Source organism: Dryobates pubescens, chromosome 3 (genome assembly GCF_014839835.1).
Source record: "Dryobates pubescens isolate bDryPub1 chromosome 3, bDryPub1.pri, whole genome shotgun sequence".
In the NCBI taxonomy this organism is placed as follows: Eukaryota; Metazoa; Chordata; class Aves; order Piciformes; family Picidae; genus Dryobates; species Dryobates pubescens.
The window spans coordinates 28,450,543-28,477,396 of NC_071614.1; the positions used below are offsets into that span (position 1 = coordinate 28,450,543).

Consider the following 26,854-nt stretch of genomic DNA (forward strand, 5'->3'; position numbering starts at 1 on the left):
GCTGAAAAGCCACGTCCAAAGTTGCATAGGAGACAGCCGACGAACAACAAAACGCCAAACCCAAGCCGAGAGAAAGCTGGCAGGGCAGAGCAGGGCAGCACACCGTGGAGGGACTCAACCTACGGCCGCATCACTGGAGCTGCAGTGGCCGCAGACAGCGGGAAAAAGCCCCGAGGCCCCCCGCCACTCCCCAACCCACAGGGACTCCCAGCCGTCGGGGGACAGCAAGGAACTCCGCCTTTCCAAAGGACTGCCTGCCCCCCGCCGCCCCAGCTTTCCTCCGTGACCCAGAGCACCTTCTTGCACAAGTAGATGAACATCCTGAAGGAGGTCCGGGCAGCGGTACGGCGGGTTAGAGGTGCGAGCCCACAGCGCACCTCACGGCGGGGAAGCCTCCCTACCACACGCGTCACCCTGGCAACCGCCGCCGGAAGTCCGCTCCTAGCGCGCCCTCCCCTACTTCCGGGAGCTGGAAAGGAAGGCTACCCTGCCGTGCCGCCGCGCTCCCGCCTTTGAGGCGGAGCCAAGGGCTGGGGCCCCCCGAGAGGCTGCGTCTGAGGAGGCGGGAGGCCCTGCGTCTGCTTGGGCTAGTGCGGAGCCTGGGCCCTTGAGCGAGGAGAGGAGTCGAGTGTTGCCCGCCGCGGCACAGCCCTTAAACGGTTCTTGTCGTGTAGAAAGCACTGGCAATTCATTAATAAAGGTCACGCTGCTTTTACATAAAGAAAAAGCTAGGTTGGAACTGGAGTCAGATGCAAAACTAAGTATTTTTCATTCTGGAAATGGGAGAAGGATCAAGCCTGGATCTGTGCTCACATGAGGGGGGCAGGGTGCTTCCAGGTGCTTTGCAGCACTGACTCCAAGCTAGGTTGGAACTGGAGTCAGATGCAAAATTAAGTATTTTCCATTCTGGAGCTGCTTTGTAGCTGATCGACAGAAAAGGGGAACATGGAAGATGCACAGAGGATGGCCTGTCCTTTATCATCTGTATCCTACTCTAAAACCTTGCCTGCTTGATGCAGGAGGAATAGAATATGCATAGAATACATATACATGGAATACACCAGGTTGGAAGAGACCTTCAAGATCAACATGTCCAACCCATCGACCAATCCAACCCACCTAAACAACTAACCCATGGCACCAAGCACCCCATCAAGTCTCCTCCTGAGCACCTTCAATGATGGCGACTCCACCACCTCCCCAGGCAGCCCATTCCAATGGGCAATCACTCTCTCTGTATAGAACTTTTCCTAACATCCAACCTAAACCTCCCCTGGCGCAGCCTGAAACTGTGTCCTCTTGTTCTGGTACTGCTTGCCTGGGAGAAGAGACCAACATCCGTCTGTCTACAACCTGCCTTCAGGTAGTTGTAGAGAGTAATAAGGTCACCCCTGAGTCTCCTCTTCTCCAGGCTAAGCAACCCCAGCTCCCTCAGCCTCTCCTCGTAGGGCTTATGTTCCAAACCCCTCACCAACTTTGTTGCTCTTCTCTGGACTCGTTCCAGCAAGTCAACATCCTTCCTAAACTGAGGGGCCCAGAACTGGACACAGTACTCGAGGTGCGGCCTAACCAGTGCAGTGTACAGGGGCAGAATGACCTCCCTGCTCCTGCTGGCCACACTGTTCCTGATGCAGACCAGGATGCCATTGGCCTTCTTGGCTGCCTGGGCACACTGCAGGCTCATGTTCAGCCTACCATCGACCAGCACCCCCAGGTCCCTCTCTACCTGACTGCTCTCCAGCCACTCTGACCCCAGCCTGTAGCTCTGCATGGGGTTGTTGTGGCCAATGTGCAGAACCCGGCACTTGGATGTGTTAAATCTCATGCCGTTGGACTCTGCCCATCTGTCCAGCCTGTTGATGTCCCTCTGCAGAGCCTCCCTCCAGCAGATCAACTCCTGCGCCCAGCTTGGTGTCATCAGCAAATTTACTGATGATGGACTCAATGCCCTCGTCCAGATCATCAATAAAGATGTTAAAGAGCATGGTGCCCAGCACTGATCCCTGGGGCACACCACTAGTGACTGGCTGCCAGCTGGATGTGGCACCATTCACCACCACTCTCGGGGCTTGGCCCTCCAGAAGTGCCATGTCTCCCAGGGAGCATCCCTCCTTGCTTTCATGGCAGCAAAGTACTTCACAGTGCAATTACCCACAGCACAATCACTGAAATAGAAGCGATTTGTTCAGGACCATAACAAAGCTATGTTCTCAAGCCTGAATCTTGTCAAGTTTAGTATATTCCTCTCAGAGAAGCTGGCTGGAAATGCAGAGAAAGAGAACCATCCACTCAGAAGTACAGATGTAAGGGAGAATTGTAAAGCAGAGCTGGCTGCACTCCTCTAAGCATCTTATATCTAAATAAGAGTTAAAGGTAATTGAGAAAATTGTCTTGTAGGTCTCTTCCAAAGAACATTTTCCATTATTCCATTCCATTCCATTCCATTTCATTCCATTCCATTCCATTCCATTCCATTCCATTCCATTCCTTGTTGTATGTCTATTGAAACTGAGATATTCTATTGTATTCTTTTCATAGAATCATAGAATCAATAAGGTTGGAAAAGACCTCAAAGATCATCAAGTCCAACCTGTCACCCAAGACCTCATGACTACTAAACCATGGCTTCAAGTGCCGCATCCAATCCCTTTTTGATACCTCCAGGGACTCCACTACCTCCCTGGGCAGCCCATTCCAATGGCTAACAACTCTCTCTGTGAAGAACTTTCTCCTCACCTCAAGCCTAAATTTCCCCCAGTGCAGAATCAGGATAAAATATTTAATCAGAAACAATATTCAGTATTTAATCAGAATAAAATATTTAATCAGAATAAAAATAATTGTAAAATATCCAAAAGATCAGCTCTTTTCATAACCATTCTCAACATTAGTCTTCATGTTCTACTGCCTCAATACTTAAAACAGTATAATTGCTCATTCCATATCAGCAAGCATATCTATATTTAATATTTCAGGCAATAGTATATATTGCTATTCAAACTGATTTTAAAGAAATCCCTTGTATTACCTTGGAACTTTATAAAGTGCTTGCAAGCACAAAGTGAGACAAGATAATTGCATCAGAGAATTGAATGTGAAAACTGCCATTTGTAACATAAAAAGGAGTTATGAATATTAATGCATGAAACAACACCTGCCCAGATGGCAGCTTGCAAGACATATCTGGCCTCCAGGACATATCTGGCCTCCAGTAAAATTTTCCACTCTTGTATAAATTAATGCATTTCATCGAACAACTGACCTTAGTGTAAATGGGACTGATGTCATCCACTCCCAATTACCAAAATGTCAAAAAGTATTGCATTAGATTTACAACTTTATTCTTAACAGTTATGGAGGCTGAGGCATATTCTGGCACTATAAATTCCTGTATAATACCAATGTCTAAGCGGATGACATGAAAGTAAGCAAAGTGCTGGGTGTAAAACTCTTCATGATTTACAGTACAAATATCCATACACAGCACTTTGAGGAAGCAAGTGTAGCACAGTTAGATTGTCCCATGCTAACTTTAATTGAACTACATCAAGAGAAATGTGGCTAGCACACCTTGAGAGAGGTGATTCAGCTCCTCTACACTGCTCTCATGAGACCCCGTCTGGAGTACTGTGTCCAGTTCTGGAATCCGTATTACAAGAAAGATGTGGACATGCTGGAACCTGTCCAGAGAAGGGCCAGGAGGATGATCAAAGGGCTGGAGCACTTCTCCTATGAGGACAGACCGGGGGAGTTGGGGCTATTCAGTCTGGAGAAGAGAAGGCTCCAAGGAGACCTAATTGTGGCCTTCCAGTATCTTAAGGGGGCCTACAAGAAAGTTGGTGAGGGACTTTTTAGGGTGTCAGGTAGTGATAGGACTAGAGGGAATGCATCCTAGCTAGAGGAGGGGAGAGTTAGCTAAGATGGCAGGAAGTTGTTCTCCACCATAAGGGTGGTGAGACACTGGCACAGGTTGCCCAGGGAGGTGGTGGAAGCCCCATCAATGGAGGTTTTTAAGGCCAGGCTTTATGTGGCTCTGAGCAACCTTGTATAGTGTGAGGTGTCCCTGCCCATGGCGGGGGGGTCGGAACTAGATGATCCTTGAGATCCCCTCCAATCCCAACAATTCTTTGATCATCTAGTTCTAACCCTGACAATTCTGTGATGCTCTAATAGCAGTAGGGACACATCACAAAATATCAAGTACAGACCAATTCAGCAGTTCTGGAGAGTTTGTAGTGTCATTTTTAGCCCTTGCTGAGGTTCTGTCCCATGTTTATCTGTGCTATTTACTATTCTAACTTAATTACTGTAGACATACCTGAAGCCTCAGTTGCATGTACAGTGAATGGAATAATTGAACTTCAGCCCATCCATTTTCCTTGAACTTGTATCTATGACGTGCAAGGTATGAAGCACAGATGCCATTACAATACCTTTGGCATAGCAGCTACTGATAGAATATTTTGTGCAACTGTATTGTAAAGCTCTACAATATAGGTAGGATTTTGCAGTTCTGTGAAATACAAAAAAAAGTGTCATGGTTTTGGCTCTATCTTCACATATATTTAAATATAGTTTCTAAAACATTTGGACGATTATCAATACCAAGTGTGCAAAACAAAACTCCTTTAACAAATAAATTTGTTAATTGCTGGCTTGTGTGTTTTATCCTACAAGCCCAACTGACGTGAGTAGTCGCAATAAAGTCCATGGTATGACAACAGGAATGACTGACTGAAAAGATAAGTAAGTGGTGCAGAATAAAAACCTCAATTTGGAGGACATATTTCATCCTTCTGTGTATTAAACAATATTATTAACACTTGAAATTGCAATTAAACCTTTTATTTATATTAATAAGGACTTGTAGATTTTAAAATCAAGTGGTTCTTTTTCCAGCTGTGTGAATGGGGATAGAATCCTGTTTCATTCTGTGGATTTCTTCCTTTTGTGCTTCATCTTTAAGATTTTGATTCCTTGTTTTTCTTAAAGTCTTTATTTCCTAACACACATCCTTTAAGTTGTATACAAAAAAACCCCAAATTTCCAACATCAGTGTCCATATCATACTTTATTTTATTAAAATACATTACAAGACCTCAACTTAGTTTTCCATTAATGGACAGAAGACAGGTACATTTTTCATTCTGCCTTGCCATTTCACAGTTTTATATAATGTCATATGCTGTATTCTTCTTTTTCTTTTTTCTTTTTCCCTGTATTTCCTATTAAATGAGCTAATTAAAATGAGCTTACTGCAGCAAAGCAATACCTGCTGTATTACTTGTAGTACAACCTGAAGCACAGCAGGTATAGGTAGCTTTATGGTTATAAAGTGAATGTACAGAAGATCCTCAGGATTGCTGTATTTTCAAAACTTGTCTTCCTGAGTCTTCTCAACATTTGTCAGTAATGCCAAATGCTGTTTTGCAAGCTGTGCAACAAAATAAAGCTTGCTGGACACAATATAAAAAGATTGATTGGGAAAGATTAGTTTAAAATTAAGTAGAATGATGGTTTAGACAACCTGCTGTCTGCTTTGATATGCCTGCAGCTTCTCGAACACTTCATCTAGTGGTCAGTTGTTAAGGGCAATAAAATAGATGGTGGTAAGGTTTGTTTTATAATGTTTCTCATTGCTGCATTTTCAACAAACAATGTTTTGTAGATGAGGTAAACACATGCACAGGAGTTGAACCAAGTGACATTCAGGGCTGAAGAGCAGCAGGTGATTGTCTCAGCTGCTTTTTCCACGTTGTCTTGAAAGGATTCTAGGAATACAAGTTGTGCACCAAAAAATAACTCTGAAGGCAAGACTCAGTTCTTTGTGATAAAGTCTATTCCTAACTTGAAAACACTGCATTTTCTTGCTTAACACTAGCTCTTTGGGTCAGAAAGCTTGTCCTCGAAGGATGTTAGATTTAGACTGGACATTAGGAAGAAATTCTTCACCATGAGGGTGGTGAGACCCTGGAACAGGTTGCCCAGGAAGGTGGTAGAAGCCCCATCCCTGGAGGTTTTTAAGGCCAGGCTGGATGTGGCTCTGAGCAACCTTACCTAGTGTGAGTGGTCCCTGCCCATGGCAGGAGGGTTGACACAAGATGATCCTTGAGGTCCCCTTCAACCCTAACAATTCTATGATTCTATTCCATGTGCTACTATTGAGATAACATTAGAGGTTTAATTGTCTTGATGTTCAGTTCTAACTACTTGGATTCCCTAGAATCATATATTATAATCCAAGGAAAGACAGAATCTTCCTTTCACCTTTCCTAGGCAGATAAACTGAACTCCAAGCACACTGCAAGAAAAGTTACGCCTTATAAAAATAACTTCTAGTTTATTCAATAAGTGGTAAAGTGTTGTATTCTTGGCAGAACTTTTCATTTGGCTCTCAGAAACTTTGGCAAATTGAAAAATTCATTTATCTGTATGAATTGTGAGTTCACACACAAAACTTATTTGTTTGCTGTCCTTCTTCAGTTAATCCTAAACACCCCCCTCCTTCCTTGATTTTCATGCCCCAGGGATCAGGATGACAACCACAGAGGCAGTGCTCCTCTAAATCAATTCCTATTTGAACAAGAGCACCTTTTACAGAAAAATAAGCATGCAGTCTCAAAAATGGCCAGTGATGAAAATCTACCACAGCCTTTTGGTAAATTCAACAGTGATCAACCACTTCTAAAAATAATGCCCTATGATGAATCACAGTTTGCCCAACTTTAACTCCAGTTATTAGCTCCTGCTGTGCCATATGAGGGCATTTATTTCAGCATTCAGGTTTGCTGTGGTACGTCAGAGTTCACCACTTTCTCCTTTTTATTGTGTGGTTTTTTTCCTCTCCCACATTTGTGAAATGTTTAATCCAAGGGCTGACTACAATTTCTTTTTACTGCTGCTTGTGTGCCATGCTGCAGCAAATGACGCTGGCAAATTCCAGCACAGCATAGCTGGCACCCACCAGCCTACACCTTGGATACCCCATGGACCTGAGGCTTGCTCACTGCCTCCAGCCTCAGCACCCTCCCTTGCAGTCCCATTCTCATATATCCCAGCAGCTGGATATTAATAGGCTAGCGCATTTTCATGGAAAAGAAGGTAGTGCAGGAAAATTATGTGGGACAGTGCCTGCCTGTAGAGGTGGGATACAGAGGAATACCATAGCTAATAGAACTCTTGTCACACTGTCTGTGAAGTTGTCTTAAAAAATTTGGGACATAATTAAAGGGTTCAAAACTGAACATGTGCTATAGAAGCCATCTGGAAGAATTACGAATAGAGCCACGTTCTGCACAGCATATTTAACTTCAGGGATGTGAGCATATGCATTTTATCTGCATCTTGATACTAAAGCCCCTCAATGAAATGTGAAAACATAGTGGTACTTGCACCAGCCAAGATTTTGCTCCATTTCTATAATCACTCTGAAAATACTATTTTGAGGGATGCACTTTCCCTGGCTTATTTCAAAACCGCTACCTCTAAAATACCAGTAAAGAGCTGAATGCCAAACAAGAAAAAGGATATATTTTGTGGACAGAGCTTCAAGGTGTGAAGTGACTGAGTCCTGCAGGGCAGCTATGGCTTCACATTTACAGGATTCTTCAGTTGTTACAAGACTGCTTGTTATGGCTCCTAAGAGAGAAAACAGCATTTAGAATATTTATGACAATTATTGAACATTTAAACCCCAGGAAACACTTGATTCTGCAATGAGAGTTGAACTCATGCTGTTAGACTACAGCAAACACTGCAGCCTAGGGCAGACGAGAAGGAGGGATGGCAATGAGTAGGGACCAGTGTGTAGCCAGAGACATGAGTGTTGCAGTCCAGAAACACCATGGGCAAGAGAGAGCTTGACTCTCACCAATAAGGAGGCAAAGCAGGGTGTTCTTCACCTGCCTACCTAGATCCTCTGCATTCTTTCAATCAGGCCATGACTGAACAAAATATGAAAAGGAGCCTGGGTGCAGGGGCCAGCCACCCTCCCTCATCAATTCTAATTGCTAGACTGGAGTGAATCCTACTTTTGCCTGTTATCTCTCCCTCTCATCCACAATATCCCTCATCTAAAAAGGAAGGTGAAATACTGAGGCCTGAACAATAGGCCCTGAACCAACGCTGACCTCTAGATTAACATCACAACCAAACATTATCTATTATTGGTATCTGCTCATTAGTGAAATATGTATTATCATTAGTGTTTATTGCCAGCATCTGATTATTGGTGAAAGATGTAGCTTAGACAAAATATAATCATTAGTGGAGATGAAATGTAATGAGGATGTATTTAGCTTCCCTTGTTTAGAGGCAGAATGTCAAGGCCATGCAGTCAGATGGCCAGCCTTGTTTGGAGCTATGTGGTCAAAGCCAAATAGATAAAGACACTCTGTTGGTTCCTCCCTGAGACCTGGCCAGGCCATGGGAGGAATCTAAGAGGAGAATGAAACCAGATGTCTCTGCATTTGAAGCCACATAAACTTGTTTATTCAACAATATAAAAAGTTGGACGTTGGAGACCTCACCTACAAGGGGACACACTGTGTAGGACCTCCCAGTTGCTGGGAAAGGTTCTCCAAATCCTCACTGTAACTGGGGCTCCCTAGTGACTGCAGATCTGGATGATGGAGAGTTTTTTCCTGAATTGTTTTGATTTCCTTTATTTTTCCTTTTTGTTCATCAATCATGCCATTGATACTTCCATTTTGCAGGGAAAGTACAAAATCTATGAACAGATTCATGTCTAGCAGTGCAGAAATTCATTTGTCTTAGAGCCAATGTGGAAACTGATGCCTCCTTGATTCCACTGAAGCTGTATTTGTTCAGCTCCCCTCTTTGGAATGTTCTAACAGCTTTATGGTCAATATACAAAGAAGAGCTGTTCAGGAGTCAGCTGAAGAAAGGTCAATTCAAAATATCACACCAACATGGTTGGTTTTCAACCAACTGACAGTTATTTTTTTATGTTTGCATTTAATTTCTCTAGTGGCAGATACAGATTATATCTGTTTTAACAAAATTACTTTTCCAACCAACTTTGGCAACTGCCCAATGGCACCCAAAAGTCTTCTACAGTCCCAGTCTTCCAGTATTTAATATTCAAAATCTTGGACACTCCTGTTGCCACTCAAATGCCACACAAGTCATATAAAACATGCTAGAGTTTTGTTTGTACAGTGCATTTATGTTGAAGCCCAGACCTACAGGAAATTACTATTATTGCTGATGGTGTTTTGCTAAATCTAACTATTTCATAACTGCTCTTACATGGAGTCCTTAGCTACTCAATGTAAGTTATTCCTGCTGTGAACCAGAGATCAAACTAGGTAACTTTTGAGGTCCCTTCCAACCGAAATTCACCTATGATTCTACATCAAATGGTGCAAACATTCTGCCAATATTTGACACCATTGGACAAGAACTTATGGTTTAGTGTTACAGCAGTTCTTCCGATACCAGTTCGATTCCCTTCTGTCCCCCACCCCTCACCCCCCCCCTCCAAATGCTGGTACATAATTGAGTCCCATGCCCCAGAGAAACCTTGTCTTGCCAATCCCCCCAGTTATTCCAATTTCATAAGGAAATGCAGATTAAAACTTGCTTTTTCTTTCTTTTAATGTGTGGCAATAGGTAAGAGTCAACATTCTTTTTAAATACCATAACTACTACAACTAAACAAGAAGGATCAGACTGGCCCAAAACACTAGTGGAAACAGGCAGAAAATAATTAACAGGGATTATACTTTCAGGGAGTTTGTGAGTTGATAGAACATATCTCAAACAGATTAGAAGGATTTAATATAAAGAGAGGTGCTTCAGTAAATATATTCAGGAAAAAAAACACAAAAAACACTTCAATGCATGTGTTTCTCAAATGCATTTACTGCTAATGAGAGCTATTTCAATACATGTACTTAGCTGGGGAAGGTATGAGGGGACAGGAGACAGAAATCTGCTCTTACTTGAGCAAGTCTTCTTGTCTGGATTCAGGGTATAGCCCTGGTAGCAGTCACAAGTATAGGAAAGATCATCCCTCAGACAGACCTGCTCACAGTCATGCCTTCCAGGGGCACACATGTCGACAGCTGAGGAAGGCATTACAGAAGAGAGTATTAATCAATACCCCAAGTTCAGTTTAGTTGATGTTAGTCATTCCCATTTGCAAACAGGCCATCATCTGGATTCAAACCAGGATGTTTTCATTGCATGTCAGCATGCCATTAGCTGTGATTAGACATGGAGTGTGTTTTCATCTGGCTATCAACATCACAAAATTAATACAATTTCTGGAACACTGGCAGCACTTTTTTTGCAGTCGTAACAGATTGCAAAAGGAACTGAACTAGAAGTGACCCAGTTACAAAATAATTATCCCAAGGAATTTCAGAGAACAAATATCTGGATTTTAAGGGAGTATTTAGCATTATTTCAGCTCTAATTGTGTTGGATAAGGTACTGTTTTGTGGAAAGAAAAGACCATAAACAGAAGAGTATACATGGCTGTGAAAATAAGAGACATGGCACTGGCTGCCAGTTACAAAGTGGGCACTTGATGTGTGAAGCTGATATTTTCTGCCAAATTTAACACATCAACTCCGAAAGGCCAAGCTGAAGAGGAGTTCCTATATTTGGATATCTTTGCAGTAAGGCACAAAAAAGGACCTGGACCTAGACTATTTTTATTATGTAATGAAGATCTGCATGGTTGAGAAATCTTTAGCAGCCTATTATAAAATGAGATTCAAGAAAGAAAAAAAAAAAAAAACCAACAAAAAGTATGGTAGAGAAATAATCTGAAATTTGACTATGCAGAAGAATAAGTCCTATGAAAGAACGTTCAGGATGGAACTCTGAATTTGCATTCCCTCAAGGATGTTTATTGCTGCCTGTATAGTGCCAGGTGAGTTAATCACAGGAACTATATTTGCAAAATCAGCTCCTAAAATAGGCAGGAAGAAATATTGAGGCCCTCTGGCTACACCTCTTTGAGATGTGAGACATATGACTTAATTGGAGAGAAAAGTCATGTGTCATGTGTCTCAAATTTTTGCTGGACATACAAAGAAATAAAGTCGCACTGTGTTTTCAGGAGGTATACAGAAACTCTTGGATAATTTATCAGAAAAGATAGCATAAATTAACCTCATTTTTAAAAGCCTCTTGCTTTTAGCTGAACACAGTATTTCCTTAATCAGGTTTTACCTGAGCAAGTCTTCTTATCTGCATTCAGAGTGTATCCTTCGTAGCAGTCACAGCTGTAAGATCCATCATTACTCAGACAGACTTGTTCACAATCATGCCTCCCAGGTGCACACATGTCCATGGCTGTGGTGAACCAGGTTTTAGAAAGGAAACTTACTGATCTCTCCCAGACACTCAAGCATTTTAAATGTTTTAACATTTATAAATGCATTTTAATAAGTATTCAAATTATGATTTGACCAGTGCTACATTATTATATTATACTTCAAACAACTGAATTTGGTTACTAATTATTTCGTGCTGAAGGCAAATATCAGGACTGCAAGACATTACTGTCTCACACAGTTATGATTTTCATTAGGAATCCTAATAATCCTGAATACTCCCACTAAGGATGAAGCTAAAACATCACACAGATGAGCAGTAACCTGCCACATGCTGAGGAAGAAGCTGTTTCTTGCAACATTAGCAGTAACTATGGTGAATCCAAATTTAACCTCATACTTTCACCTGTGAGCTGAAGTCAGTCTCAAAAAGCCAGGCATGAATTGTAGAAATGCTATTAAATGGCAAAGAGATATAAACAAACATACAAAGAGTATGAGCACTAGAAGATTATGTTTTCAGAAATAACAAGAGTGAAAACTTGAGTGATAAGAATGCTTATGTGTTCTCAAAGGGAATGATGAACTTACCAGCTATAAAATAACTATCCTAAGGCTAGTGCTACTCAAAACTTCTGGATTTAAAGAAATAATTCCAGGAAAGTATTTGGAGGAAAAAAAGTTTTTATAACAGGCTAACTTCAGGTGCCAGGGGTAGCAAAGGAAGAACCTGCTGCTAGTGTTAAGACTGGGGATGCTACAGAGCAAAGCCCTGCACAGCTTTGGAAGCCGAAGCAGCAAATTGTAAAAACAAACCCTGAGTTTCAAGAGGAAAGATGAAGAGGATGTGGGAAAATCAGGGTTTAAGCACTCTGTGGTCTAGTGGCACTCACTCTCCAGTGGAGACACAGTGCTGATGAACATCTCTGAAAGAGGATCATCCTCTCCCATGGACTAAGTGATGTTTATGAAGTATTGTGAATAGCATAAAAGGGTAGGTAAGTGCCAAATTGCATCTTTTTAATATAATCATAGAATCATTTAGTTTGGAAAAGACCTTTAAGATCACTGAGTCCAACCATGAACCTCACACTACCAAATTCACCACTATACCATGTTCCTAAAACACAGGTTTAAAGAAAATACATTTTAAGATAAATGCAATTTTACTGTTACTGGAACCAAGGTGAAGGTGCACAGGTGAGTTCTCATTTTAAGAGTGGATGTCTGTAAGCAGTTTCTCAAGTAGAAATAATGAGGGCAACTCATCGAGAACATATCCATGTCTCCATGAGTTTTATTCTTACCTGAGCAAGTCTTCTTATCTGGATTCAGGGTGTAGCCTTCATAGCATTCACAGGCATAGGATCCATTGTTACTCACACAGATCTGGTCACAGTTGTGCCTTCCAGGTTCACACATGTCCACCGCTGCAAGGTGCGTGTTAGAGAAACATTTCATGGTGAATAAAAAAGCAGTTTGGGAAGGAGTTCATACTCACATTTTCAAATATATTTTCATTTGGAATCAGATCAGAAATGGCAATAATAATTGAAGGAATCAGAATAAATGGTAGGAAACAAAGTTGATACAATGTCTGCATCTGAAGACTTGTTTTTGGCATCTGACCCTAAGGAATGGATCTGTAGGCATAAAAAATAATAATAACTTTAAAAAAAAAAAAAAAAAAAAAAGATAATGATGGAACCAAATTTCTCACCATAACTTGCAGCAAACTTTTATTTATTATTAGAAGAAGATACAGATGCTCACTGTTTCAACAGAAGTACAAAAGTAGCCTCTCAAATCCAATTATGGTGTCAAAATGGTGATTGGGTTTTTTTTCCTCCTAGATGAATACATTTAATGAAGGAGTAATACCTAAGCAGGTTCTCTTATCTGGGTTCAAAGTGTAGCCTTCATAGCAATCACAAAGGTAGGATTTGCTGTTCCTTACAGAGACTTGCTCACAGTCATGGGTCCCAAGTGCACACATATTTGCAGCTACAAGGGGCATTTTCAGAAAAGGCATTTCAGTCATCCCAAAGCAAAGAAACAGTCATTAATAATTCATGCTTACAAAAGTACATCTTGCACTGTTTGCTGGATTAGCAGTAGCAAATATCAGTGCTGTGACACTGTCATAAGAATTTACAGGCATCCTCTGATTATTCTGTAGCCAGAAGAAAGAGGTCATAAATGACACCGGCACAACTGCACTGGAACAGCTGCCACCTGGGGTGGCAGAAAGACAAGATTAATTGAAAAGGGTGCAACAGGGAGAAAATTTTAAGCTTTCAGTAACATTACACTGAAAATGAGAACTTGGCAATGAAAAGGACCTTCTGGCTTTTTGCATCCAGTCCCTTTCTATTACAGACAACCAGTTGAAATTATCCCAAAATATATCCATCATTGCCTGGCAGCTTACTACCTTCTCCTCACTGACATACAACCTGACTTTATGGGTTCCTGCTGCACTGTAAAAAAACTCTCATGTAAAATGAAATGCAAGAGAAAGCAACATAAAGTAAATAAAATTAAAATGAAATTAAATTGAAGAAAACCAAAGCCAAAAAAAAAAAAAGCACTACAACACAATAGAATCACATACATAGAATCACTATGGTTGGAAAAGACTCAATATCAGCCACTGTCTAAATCTACCAGGGCCACAACTACACCATATTCTTGAACACCATATCCAGACAGGTTATAAATGTATCCAGAGATAGCAATTCAACCACTTCCCCAGACATCCTGTTTCAGTCTTTGATAACACTTTCAGTAAAGAAGTTTTTTCTAAACCTCTTATGGCATAACTTGAGGCTATTTTGTCTTGTCCTATCAGTTGTGACTTGTGAGAAGAGACCAACACCCACCTCTCTACAACATCCTTTCGGGTAGTTGTAGAGAGCAGTAAGATCTCACTCCAGCCTCCTTTACTTCAGACTAAACAACTCCAGTTCCCTCAGCCGCTCCTTGTAAGACCTGTTCTCAAGACCATTCACCAGCTTTGTTGCTCTTCTCTGGACCTGCTCCAGCACCTCAATGTCCTTCTTACACTGCAACGCCTTTACGCTGAACATAGTACTTATACTATGTTCTTAAACTCACATATATACTACACATAGTACTCAAAGTGTGGCCTCAACCCTGGAACAATCACCTCTCTAGTCCTGCTGGCCACACTTCCTGATACAGGCCAGGATGCTGTTGGCCACCTGGGCACACTTCTGGCTCATGTGTCACCACCCGACAACAAGAGCATCAAGAGCAAGAGGATGAGAAAAATTACTCAAAAGCACTAAGATAACACAATGTCTTCTCAGGGATTAAAAGATGTATAATAATAGTCCAGATGTAGAATAGAATAGAATAGACCAGGTTGGAAGAGACCTTTGCGTCCAACCTATCAACTAATTCAACCCACCTAATCAACTAACCCATGGCACCAAGCACCCTATCAAGTCTCCTCCTGAACACCTCCAAAGATGGTGACTCCACCACCTCCCCGGGCAGGCCATTCCAATGGGCAATCACTCTCTCTGTGTAGAACTTTTTCCTAACATCCAGCTTAAACCTCCCCTGGTGCAGCTTGAGACTGTGTCCTCTTGTTCTGGTGCTGGCTGCCTGGGAGAAGAGACCAACATCTGCCTGGCTACAACCTCCCTTAATCCACCTGTACAATATGAGTATGTAAGAGCTGCAGCTGCCTTGATCTGTGAGATTTTTAAAATTCAAGATAAAAAGTGGATAAGGAGGACAATTTCTACAGTAAGGTAACTTTACAGACATGTAATGTCTGTCCTAAATGAAGGACAGTATAGAAATAACCCCCAAACCTTAGAGTACTGAGAAGCTGAAACTAGAAACTACAAAATGAGATGCAATTTTGGGGGACCAGCTAATTCTCTCATCAGAAAACAGAGTGACAAGAAAAGCAGTGTGATGAATGACAGTTAATCTAAGTGTTTTGTGGTGACAGGGCAGATGAAATGATTGTTGTAATGCTGGGCAGCAATGCACTATGTGTGCTGACAGTCTTTGCCTTCACAGATGGTTTGACTGCATAACTAATTACCTTCTGACCAATTTTTCTCAACTGTATTTAGCTTTAGATCTGCTGATTTGTTGGTCATCTCAAGATGCTCCTGTTTCTCTCCACAGACTGTAGAGGAAACCTAGGTATTCACTGAAACTTAGATAATTTAGATGAGGGGAAAGGGAAGGGGAAAGGGAAGGGGGTGAGGAAAAAAAAAAGAAAGGTAGAGGAAAAAAGTGTGAAGTGGAAAAAAGGCGGAGAGGGGGGAAAAAAAGGAAGAAATTAAAAGGAAAAGGAGAAAAATTGGAAAACAAGTCTTTTATAATTTGAGATTTTACTTAAATAAGTAGTTGCAATATGGGTATGGACTATGGGTAAAATCAAACTGCAAAGCAATAGTGATGAAATAAGAAATGAGAAGTGAGAGTGCTTGAATCCTCTCATGTTTTTCTGAATGCAAGGCAACATTTCCCATTTTCCAAAATATGGAAGTTTTAGATGTTCCCTAATAAGGCTAATAGAAATTCTGTCTTGTTTTTCCATTGGTAAAGCAAATCGCAGACCAAGTCTGTATCTTTTCATTATGCTACACCCTTGGGAATAAGATAATTCATCTCTCCATGGTTTATGAGCAAAATCTGTGAGTGATATTTTCAAGCATAATTGAGAAGCTCAGATTCAAATGGCCAGATTTTTGTGGTAGGAAAGTTAAGTCTCCACTGACTTGGACACCAACTCAAGACTTAAGATACTAGGATTTTTCCATCTCTAGGATGGTCTCATGTTGAATGATACTCTCAGTGCAAAAGAAATTGATCTTAGCCAACTATTTTGCCCCTGAACATTAGTTTTCCTGTTTTCAGTTCACCTTACAAACAAATATATTTACCTTGGCCAATGCAATGAAAATCATAATTGTCACTGGTGAGTGTAGATTTCTGACCCAAAACCATCTTGGAGCTGGAAAAGACCCAGTTTACCCACACTGTCTTACAAGGCGCTCTTAGATTCTTTTGATTTGTAGGAATACTTTTAGAAATTATTGCCTTCACCCTGTTCTTGTTCATGAATCCCTCAGACTCTGGCCAATTGCATGCAGGCGACTCACATACACACTGCAAGTGTGTATGTGTGAACTCTGGTTTATCCTCCGACTTAGTAGGGGCATCATTTCTGTGCTTCAGCACAAACCAGTAAGTCTACTCTTAAGACCAAGAGATTTTTCTTTGGCACTATGAAAGGACTTGCTTTGGCAAAAACATAGGTGGAAAACTAGTGCTGTGTTCATACTTGTGCACCTAGGTGGGCACTTGTGCTACCAGAGAGAGAATCTGGTCACATTGGCAACACAACATGATGTGAAGTGCCAAACCTCAAGGCATTTCCTATGTTAACTATTAGGCAAAGTGTCCTGTCTGAAGATGGTCCTACGTATTTCACAGACTGTTAGAATCACAGAATGTTAGGGGCTGGAAGGGACCTCAAAAGATCATCTAGTCCAACCCCCAATATTTATTTCGTACCTAGAAAAAGAGGTCTATTCATTTCAACCATATTCAAAGGGTATGGTGGTCATTTTTAGTATAGCTCTGAAATATCAAAGTAATACCTTGCTAACCAAGCTCCCAAGGCAATGGCTGTTATTTTAATTCTCTTACAGTGTTCTTTACACTGGATTTTACAGATTATTTGCTGGAGATTTATTTTACAAGTAATTTCCTTAGAAATTTACTAGAAAAAATTTACTTTGTTTCAATTTTTCCATTGTCAAAAAGTCAGTGCTTGATTTTTGTGGGTGGGGCTGTGTCATAGCTATTTAAAGGCAGTTCTACATATTCCAGATAGATTACTTATTACTTATTCTTTTATTTTTCTTTCTTTTCTTTCTTTTTTTCCCTCCTGTAAATGGCAGTAACAACCCACACTGGCCTAGCATTGCTAGGGGTGTTCTAGCCCAAACCAAATAGACATCCATCATTTTTTCCAAAACCAGCTCTGAATGAACAGAGCTAAATGAACCCATTCTCAGTTCCCTGTCTAAATAAGGTTGCAGAGAACAGAGAAAGGTGTCAGTCTGAGACACTGAAAAAGCTGAGAACTGCTTGCCCGTCCTGAGATGACCTGCTATTGTGTTTGGGCTCTTCATCCTGCAGCAAATTTCTCAAGCTGGTGTGGCTGCTCACTTGCCATATTGATTTTCCTACTCTGGATGCACAAGGAGTCATACACCACCACACTTCTACCCTTCCTTTTGTCTGTTTTATCTTGCACTAAATTGGACCAACTGGACAAGAAGGTCCACTGAAATCAGGTCTGTTAATTGCATGGTAAGATTGCAATTCAAAATGAAAAGTAATTTTTTGGTCTGCAATGAATAAAAGGGTTGGCTTGTTTGCCTAACGGGTGGCAAAGGAAATATTTACATGTGATACATAACACTTCTCAAAAAGAGAAACTTCTTTCTTAGGGAGTGGAACCACAGTAGAAGTCAAAAGCAGCCAAATTACACTATACTGTTGGACTGACCAGCTTACCACAGAAAGTCTCTCTGAATTTGGATGTCAGCTTTTCGATCACGCCATAGGTCTCTACATAAAAGATGTGTTCATCCAGTGGTTCACTGGCCATGATTCTCAGAGACTGCATGTCTGCCCGGTCTACCCCAACTGCATAGATCTCAATGCCAGCTGTCTGGGCACTTGCTGCCACATCTTGAACCTGGTCTTGTGGCCTCCCATCTGTCACAACAATGACAACCTTGGGAATATTGAAGCTTGCTGGCCGTGTGCCCATTTCCTCAGTGAAGACTTCATCCATGGCAGTTTGGATGGCAAGGCCAGTCATTGTGCCAGAAGACAAGGGCTCAATGTGAGATATTGCCTCCTTCATAGATGCTTTATCGAAGTACGTCTGGAGGGGAAACTCTACTTTGACAGTGCTAGCATAATTCATGACTGCCACATGGGTTGTTCTTTCACCAACATCCAGAGTATCAATCATTTCCGACAAAAAGATTTTCACTTTCTCAAACTCTTCAGGTCGGACGCTACGGGAACTGTCTATGATGAAGACAAGGTCTAGGGGACGGTTCTTGCAGGCAATGTCTGTCAAAAAGGAAAGAAAACACTTCAGTTTTCTCCTGCAGATGACCAGAGCTCTCACTCTAGGACAGTGAGACCTGTCATGGCAAACTACTTCTGCCAGCCAAATGTTGGCACTCTTGACTCTTTAGGAAAAGGCATAAATTATCAGTGTTCACAGGTAAAAACAATTTAATTTCTCTAAGGATTAACAGAAAGGTCCACATTTGAGTCCAGAAAATGCCTACCAATCCTTGAAACTAAGGGTTGTGGTTCACACATAACAGCCAATGTGGAAATCTAGCAATGAGATGTAAATGTACTCACTTTTCATGTAGTAGAGATAAAGCCTGAATTCCATTATTCTAAGCTACAGAAATTAAATGGCAAATCAATTGGTTATATTTCACAGTGAACAAATCCTAACAATAGTTTTTAGGGTAGTAGCAATATACATTAGGAATTAATTCTTGCTTGTAATTCACAATCCAAAGTACACATCAAGAAGAAATAAAGGCCAACACGAAAAAGATGCAAATGATGCTGTGATAAAGGCTTCTTTAGAAGTTATTGCTGTTTTAAAGCAGACAAAAAATAATCAAGATGGTGACAGTGATTATAGTCACTGTCCTGATATCCTGATATGATGTTGACAATCTCACACTGTTTATGAAAAGCAGGCAAAAGCAGAACGTTTTCTTAAAAGAGACATTCCAGCTCAACTGCACATTAAATAGCAAAATATGAGGTGTTCAGTTTGAATACACTCCTTGAGAGCTGTTTTGGGAGCCTGACACACCTCTCCCTGGCTACTGTAAAGTTCACCTTTTGTATTCCATTCCAGTTGCAATAAAGAATAAAAAGTCTTCACAAATCTCTTAAAAGTACAGGTGAAAACAGCCACCTTCCCCCTCCCCCCCACACTGTGCATTAAAAAAACTTTTTTTTCCCCTTGTGCAAGGGAAAGGGGAGTGGAAAATCACAGGCAGATTTTACTTCCCTCAGGAATCACAGTAGCAGAGTTGATTTTGCCTTTGAAGAGTAACAGACTGGACAAATCTTTGATCTTGTCCAGGTATATAATATATATGAGTCTACATACAGTGCATCACTCAGCTTTTGCATATGGATTTAGAAGGACGGCTTTGAGCTTGTTGGAAAGCTGAGACAACATGAAGAAATATTTGTGCATACACATGTAGCTTAGGAGATAAAAAGAAAAGAGGGGGGAAAAAAGGCACAGTATTTGTCAAATAATAATAATTTTTAAAAAAGAGAGACCAAAAATTGAAGACACAAAATTTCTTGGGTTTAGATGAAGAAAGAACAAACACACACAAACCCAAAAACTTTTTTCAGCAGCCTGATTATTCTGTAAGTCTGAAATAGAGATGTTTTGAGAAATGAACACAGGAAGGAAAGAGATATGTAGGTTTTAGAGATTAGCAAGGCCAGCTTTGCATAAAGAAAGAGTAGTTGTACTTCTGCCTACATGCGAATGGTCTACGGACCATTCCAGGTGCAGCAAGACGGCCCTAGGGCATAACTTTCCTGTAACTTGGTAAAACCATGGATGTCAAGAAACCTCCTAGGAGAAGCAGTGCTAACCGGAGCAGCGAGGTAGCAGCAAGAGAAGCGCGGCGAGACAGCAGGAGAGCATCGGTCGGGGAGTGGGAAGGGCTGGCCGTCCCCGCAGCCCCGAGGCAGGAGGAGGCAGCACACGGCGACAGTACTGTACCTGCCACTGCCCGGGTTCCGGAGATGCGCCCGGCCGGGGAGCCCGGCACCGCGGGCAACAGCAGCAGCAGCAGGGAGCAGCCGAGAGCACCGAGAGCCCGCCCCATGGTGTAGTCGCCTGCCCCGCTGGCCGCGGGTCCGCAGTTAAAAGCTGCCGGCCGCAGCGGGCGGGGAACAGCGGTGGCATCAGGGGGTGGCATGGACGACTTCCCCTGCCACCTCCTCTCCGGGGTGGGCAGCGGTGAAGAAGGCGCGGGCTGCCAGCCCCGCCACCCCGCCCCGGCGGGGCCGTCAGAGAAGGGCTGTGTGGGTCAGAACTAAAGCCGAGCAAGGACAGGGCTCCAACCTGGGAGCAGGGGAGCCGAAATAACTTCATCCACTGGAATAATTTGATCCAGGTCTGCTAACTGTGCACCTCCAGTCTCAAGGTTTCATGTCCAAGGCTGTATTTGCAAAGCTCGGCATTATTGCCCAGATAAAAGAAACTGCCTTCCCTCTTATCAAACTTAACTGAGGCCATTTTGTCTCATCCCTAGCACTGTGCAAATCCTCCCATTTCCCATGGGAAATGCAAGCAAGCTTTCACAGAAAGCGTGACTAAGGGCACAAATCCACCACAATCTTCAGCACAGGCTTTTAGAAGACACCTTTGCTGAACCTCCATTTGTTATTGGATTGCTGGATCATTTCTACTCCCTCTTCCTCCATAAGGGCAACAGGAAGCCCTGATTTAGAACATGAACCACCACACCCTCACAACCCACTAGCTGCATTGTCTCAGGCAGGTATTGACTCACTTCAACAGGTAGCTGTTCTGACTGCACAGTGGAAGAGGTCTTCATTGCCATTTACAAAGCCTACAAATACAATCAAGGCAAAGGGAACATCATCCCTTGTATAGAGGAAGGCCACAGGACCAGTGGAGTACAGTGGCTTTCCTCTCCTACAGGGCTGATCTCCATTTGACCAATCACACACACACACATGCGCACACCCCCCACACCTCCCCAAACTTCAAGTAGCACCAGCTGCTGCCAAATACAGCTCACCCATACAGTCACCCACCCCCATTTTGTGGCCAGAGCTCTCTGCCCACATTAACACCTTCAGGTTCCTTTGGTGCCCACTCATGGTCAGACAGCTAACAAAGCAGCACACCATGTCTCCCTCTGTGCAGCTGGATGTCAGAGCATATGTCTGGGACCATTAATTTGAGTATCACACAACTCCCTGGTAGTTTGAGCTGTGTGTTTCTTAGACCACTTGAGCTTCATGTAGGCTTTCAGGTCCCCCTAAAAGTCCCAGTTAAGCAATCCTTGCCACCACTTAAAAGATTCACTATTTTTGGAGGCTGCCAGTCCAGTTCACATGCAGAACTTGGAGACTGAGTGCAGTTGCCACCACACCTGGGTGCATAGGGTGACTGGAAGGGCAGGGCCCTGCCAGAACAGTGGCAAGACAAGTTCTTACACTGCCAGTTTAAAGGTGCTCTTGCAGATGGCACTTTGAAGAGAAAACTAAGGGAACTACTACCCATAGCATGGCAATAATGACAGAGGGCACACATTAGGAGAACAGGAAGGAGGGAAATACTTTGCTACAGCATACAAGTATTGGTTGTTCTAGTCTGTAATCTGAATCCTTTTCTCCAGAGTTTAATTGCAGATTCCTTTTGTCTTCCAAAGTAAAAGCCATTTTATCTTCACATGTATTAGCAGATCATTAAATTATTTTTTACCTCTTACTACAGAGGAGGAACTGTAGGAAGTTGATTGTTCATAGTGTGGGGGAGGTTTGTTTTTGTTGTTTGGGGTGGTGTTTTGGGGGGGTGGGGTTTTTTTTGTTGTTGTTTGGGTTTTGTGTGGTGGGTTTTGAGTAGGTTTTTTTTTTGGTTGTTTCCAGGTTTTTGTTGTTGTTTCCTTGTTGGTTTTTTTTGTTTGTTTCTTTAGTCTTGTAGGGTTTTTTTGCTTGGTTCTTTTTTCCCCTCAGAAGAAACATTTATTCTAAGTCATGGCATACATCCAGCAACTTTGGATACTTTCCAATGTAAATAATGTTGTAGTCCTACTGGGTCTGCCCTGCTCTTAACACCTGAGCACATCAGACATTTGCCCCAAGGGCTAGAATACTCCAGTACAATTCTCCTTTCCCAGCTTATACATAAGTAGCAAGCAGACAAGTAGAAGACAACCAAGTACTTGAAATGCGAAGGCTGCAATACAAGCTTACACATGAAAGGGAATCCACGTTCTCCGCCCACAGGAGGACTTCTGATGAAGGTCACAGACCAGCCACTAAACAACCTGTAGGAAGCCAGTGTTTACTGAGCTGCAGATATGTGGGACTATCCACACTACACCAAAGCATTTAAAACAAAAGACCAAGGCTACCGGTAAACATTTCGTAAAAGATTTATTTAAGTGTCATTTATCACAAAGAGGAAAATACATACAAGATTAGAAGCATGCAACCATCTTACACATTTCTGTTTATTTTTCTTGCACTTGCAGCACATTGTAATACAACAAATTGTGCCACACACTTCTTCCTGAAAAATACTGTTTCAAGACAGGGTAATGAAAAAAAAACAAACAACCAACCAAAACCAACAAAACAACCAACCACAGTAAAGGTAAGATAACATGAGGAAAGTGCAAAGTAATAAAAGTCGTGTATATACCACATTCAGACCCCCTCCCCTTCCAAAAACTGGATAAAGGCAAACTGTCATATTGCTGCACGATCAGATTGTCTTTATGAACTACTTTACAAAAGAAAAAAAATTAATATAAATTAAGGGCACGATCCTGCAGACACTTGTAATTGTAGCTAACTTCAATCACAGGTTGGCTCAATTGGTATTATTAAAAGCCACAAGTTAGTCACATGCCTAAGTTCTTGCAGTATAAGGCCCCAAGGCAACAAAATGTTTAAGAGCATTAGGGAGAACAAAAATTAAAGCAAACAAAATCATTCCCAGACGTGTTTTGCTTAGTAAGTTTATATCAAACATTTTAAACCAGAACAGTTTCATCCTAAAGCCCTGAATATTTCTATTACTTAAGCAGTTTTGCAAAATTAAAAGACAAAACCCCTGGAAGCTGGTATAGATGTTAATTAACATAAAAATTGTTTCAGGCAGGTATGTAGGGCGGGGGAGGTTCCTTCTCCGGCATCTTCACTGCCATTTCATAGGTTGGCAGCATATACTAGAAAGAAGACATTTTGAAGAGATTAAGGTAGAAAGCTTATGGAAAAAACACCACCAAACAACCAAAAAACCCCTAGAACAAACCCATACATACTGCCATCAGCAATTTAATTGTCTGTTGCAGGCAGGTATTTTAAAGAACTTAACTGCTGTTCCCAGTAAGCTAGTGCAGAAGTGAAAGAAGGTGCAGCAATAGGTTACAACTCTCCTGAACCTAACCCTAGGTCATTTGTTCCACCCACTGCCTCCCATTTTGGGCACTACAGGAATGTAAATAATAACCCACTACAACATTGGCTGCTTTAACTTTTAATATTTACAGTCTTTGTTCAGAAAGCTGGAGAAGGTTTGTAAGCGTATCTATAAATGGTTTCTACTTCAAGCAATGCTGGTTCCTTTCATCTCAAAGAGAGGGTTTTACCTGTGGAGGAGCTTCAAATGCAGGATACACAGCTACCTCTGTATTTCTGCTGCTGATATATTTATAGCAGTTCCATACACAGTTAATTAGATATGCCTGAAAGAAGAGAAATTTCTCATTTTACAGACCTCGCATACATTACCTGATTCAGAAGTTAGACACTGAATTACATTCATATGACAGAAAGGCAAATAAAACAACTCAGTCAATACCTATGGCCTCAAGTTGGCCCAGGGGAATTTAGGTTGGATAGTAGGAAAAAAATGTGTTCAATGAAAGACTACCTAGGGAAGTGGTTGAGTCACCATCCCTAGAGGTATTTTTTAAAAGTGTGTCAATGTGGTACTAAGGAACAGTTTAGGGGTGGACCTGACATTGCTGGGTTAATGGATGCACTGGATCTTAAAGGTCTTTTCCAACCAAAATAATTGTATGATTCTGTATCTGAGGAATGGTTTGTTGTTCCTCATTTAGCTTTGCTGTCACAGTAACTCAGAGAGGACAAACCACACAGGTTTTAGCAAAAGAATTCACAGATCCATTCAACTAGTCTATCTGCCTCAGTAGTACTAATCAATTGGTTTATGCTTCTGTGGATCTCCATCCAAATTTGCCAGAGGGAGGTGGTGGTGGTGAGGCCAACCGCAGAAACCCACTCATCCCTGAGTTAATGTTACTGTGCGGCCGAATATCTGTGCAAATGAGAGGGCACAAACACATTCTGGGCAAGGAGAATATAGGAGAGAAAAATCACCTGGACTAAACCAACATTAACTGGTGTAGGAAGACATATCATGCACTGATGAGGATTAGATTTATTTTCATTGGCAAGTTAGCACAGTTATACGTGAGAGTGAATTTCCCAATCAATACAAAAATATCATCTACTATATGAGGCTTCCACTCTCCCCAAACCAGGCTTTCCACATTTTCCCTTAGAGAAAGTATGGAAAACAAGTAAAATTGTTCTGTTACTTCATTGTTTCTTACATTTAATTCAAGTACAATGAAGGAAAATTGTCATGGCCAAAGTGTATTATCAAATAATTTCTCTGATATGCTTTGTCTGCACAACAGGTTTTTTTAATTCAATTCAATGCCTCTGTTATTTAGATCTTCAAAAACAAAAGATCTGGCAATATTGCATTTCAGCAGGAAGATGCAGCTCCAAATTAATCCGTGCATTTCCTCATTTCATAACATGCAGGCCAGTTTGCTAGGCACAGCAAGAGATTTCAGTATGCAGTAACTCAGTATTGCTTCACTACAAGGTTAACTGCAAATATGAAACAATCTCCAGATATGCAAAAAGATGGCACCTGAAGTCTTTGTGTATTCCTACTTAAGAAGGGCAGAGCTGTATAAACACGCCCCACTACATAGGAACAAGTTAATTGTAGACAGCAATACACAAAAGACCTCAGTCATACCATAACTGAATGTCTTGTAAGAACATATTTGAGCAGAATTTTTAACTCAGCATTAAGAAGTCAGCCAAGTTCTCAATTCAGCATTGAGAATTAACTTGGATTGACAGCATCTTAATATAGTAAACTCACAAAAAAAGACATATGCTAAAGTTCTGACTTACCTTTAAAATTATAAATAAAGCAAAAAACACCAGAACAATAAACAAGAGGCAGCTGGAGTCCAAGGCAAGGAGATCATTTTTGTAAGGGAAATCCGGCTAGTTAAAAAAACAGGGAGAAGATAAGCATGAACACTGCACAGTCACAAATATGAGAAGAAGATCCAAACCATACCAAAGGAAACAAAATTATTGCGTAAACTACTCCTCCAGAAAATCATCAAGCTACATTTCTCACTGGATTCTTTATTCTCCTACAGAGCATAATGCTGATCTTGCCCTTGTCCTGCAAAAACAAGTCACTATAGAAAAGGGCTACTTTTAAAAACTCTATCTATATACACAGTACAGCCTTGTACTGTCTATGTCCTTAGTCACTTCCTCAATCTGATGCCAATACAAATACCCATGAAATTTCCTTTTTAACAATCGCAGCACAACATTTGTACTTAGGGTCATAATGAGAGGATTAATTGCTTCCAGGTAGTCTAACCAGTAACATATACATGTGCAGAATATAAAGGAATAAAGCTGCCCCCAAAGAAAGGCCAAAACCACAAAATTCAGACCATTCTCTTTCCCTGATCACAGTAACACAGCCTCTCTCAACACCAACTTTTTAAAAAATCTGTTTTAAACAAGATGTATTTTAAACATCTACTTGAACAGGTATAGGCACTAGCCAGAAAGAGCTTTTGATCCCTATTAACTGACAGCACATTCTATCCATCGAGTCTTGAAGTTAAAACACCTGGCAGTGCTAATGAAAACTCCATTACAGTTTCCTTAGAGGGCAGTGTTGCAAAATGAGAAGAATTGCATAGAACGTGAAAAGGAAGCCTCAGAATCTCAGATTTCAGCCCAAAATGCACCATATCAGTCCTTACATATACTCTTCTTCCCCTCCCCCACCAAGCAAGGGTCAATGCACTTTTAATCTGTGGTAGCAAACCTGCCACAGAACCACACTTCTTAAAGGGTTAAAACCAAATTGTTTCAAGTGCAAATGTAGCAAAGACAGTTTGAACCAACAATTCCCATCAGAATTCTTCCCTGGCTTTCCTTCTACAGAGAATGACCCCTTTGGCCCTTCAACCTCTGATAAATTTTCCTTCTCAAACATCCTAGCAGTCCTTCCCTATGGCTACTCCAGTCTGAATTCCGCTTTCTTACACACAGGAAAGTAACTATCAGATTAAACCAAAGTTTAATTTCAAATGTAAAATATCAGCCTGAGCTGAACAAACACTTACCAACTGATCCAGGTAATCCTTAATTCTGGGCACGTAGGTTAGAGAACTGATGGCAACCAGACAACTGAGCACAAAGTCAAAGAGTTGGTAACAGAAAAATGGGATCAGCCAGCCAACACGATGCTAAGAAGAGAAAAACAGCAGCCTGTAAGGTATTTAGTTAAAAAATAAAGTAGCAAGTTTAAAACCACAGACTATAAATATACTTAC

The 26,854-nt window shown here is 41.4% G+C and overlaps 3 protein-coding genes across 5 annotated transcripts in view; all 3 read right to left on the reverse strand.

Moving 5' to 3' along the window:
• Window positions 1–413, reverse strand: part of WDR35 (WD repeat domain 35) — a 41,109-nt gene extending 40,696 nt beyond the window's left edge. For both annotated transcript variants that reach the window (XM_009909457.2, XM_009909456.2), the window contains exon 1: window positions 297–413. In XM_009909457.2, the coding sequence (XP_009907759.2) occupies window positions 297–320 (24 nt within the window). In that variant the 5' untranslated portion in view covers window positions 321–413. The remainder of the gene's footprint in view (window positions 1–296) is intronic.
• The window catches only part of LAPTM4A (lysosomal protein transmembrane 4 alpha), a 154,604-nt gene that overhangs the window by 118,241 nt on the left and 9,509 nt on the right, over window positions 1–26,854 (reverse strand). The window contains exons 4-7 of one of the 2 annotated variants that reach the window (XR_008463173.1): window positions 26,645–26,767; window positions 25,395–25,490; window positions 23,804–23,899; window positions 22,772–23,380 (exon numbers count right to left, since the gene is read on the reverse strand). Coding sequence is in view for 1 of the 2 variants with exons in the window: in XM_009909455.2 (XP_009907757.2) it covers window positions 23,306–23,380; window positions 23,804–23,899; window positions 25,395–25,490; window positions 26,645–26,767 (390 nt within the window). In the remaining variant the exon portion in view is untranslated. Of the gene's footprint in view, window positions 1–22,566; window positions 23,381–23,803; window positions 23,900–25,394; window positions 25,491–26,644; window positions 26,768–26,854 lie in introns of those variants that run through there. The other variant, XM_009909455.2, reaches the window with a different exon arrangement.
• On the reverse strand, window positions 5,071–20,278 carry MATN3 (matrilin 3). Its single transcript, XM_054180169.1, has 8 exons — window positions 20,173–20,278; window positions 17,889–18,458; window positions 13,191–13,313; window positions 12,617–12,739; window positions 11,206–11,328; window positions 9,966–10,088; window positions 7,531–7,638; window positions 5,071–5,574 (listed from the first exon to the last, which is right to left on the reverse strand). The coding sequence occupies exons 1-8, from the start codon at window positions 20,276–20,278 to the stop codon at window positions 5,519–5,521; spliced, it is 1,332 nt and encodes a 443-aa protein (XP_054036144.1). The 3' UTR covers window positions 5,071–5,518.

What these genes read in the sequence shown, in the direction of transcription:
- MATN3 (XM_054180169.1), bottom strand. Translation starts at nt 20,278, where the DNA reads ATGGGGCGGGCTCTCGGTGCTCTCGGCTGCTCCCTGCTGCTGCTGCTG. An exon ending in AGATAAGAGAACCTGCTTAG is followed by an intron (nt 12,740 to 13,190) that starts GTATTACTCCTT and finishes CGCACCTTGCAG; the next exon opens with CGGTGGACATGTGTGAACCT. An exon ending in TGAAGCTCTGTCCACAAAAT is followed by an intron (nt 5,575 to 7,530) that starts ATATCCTTTTTC and finishes ACAACTGACCAC; the next exon opens with TAGATGAAGTGTTCGAGAAG.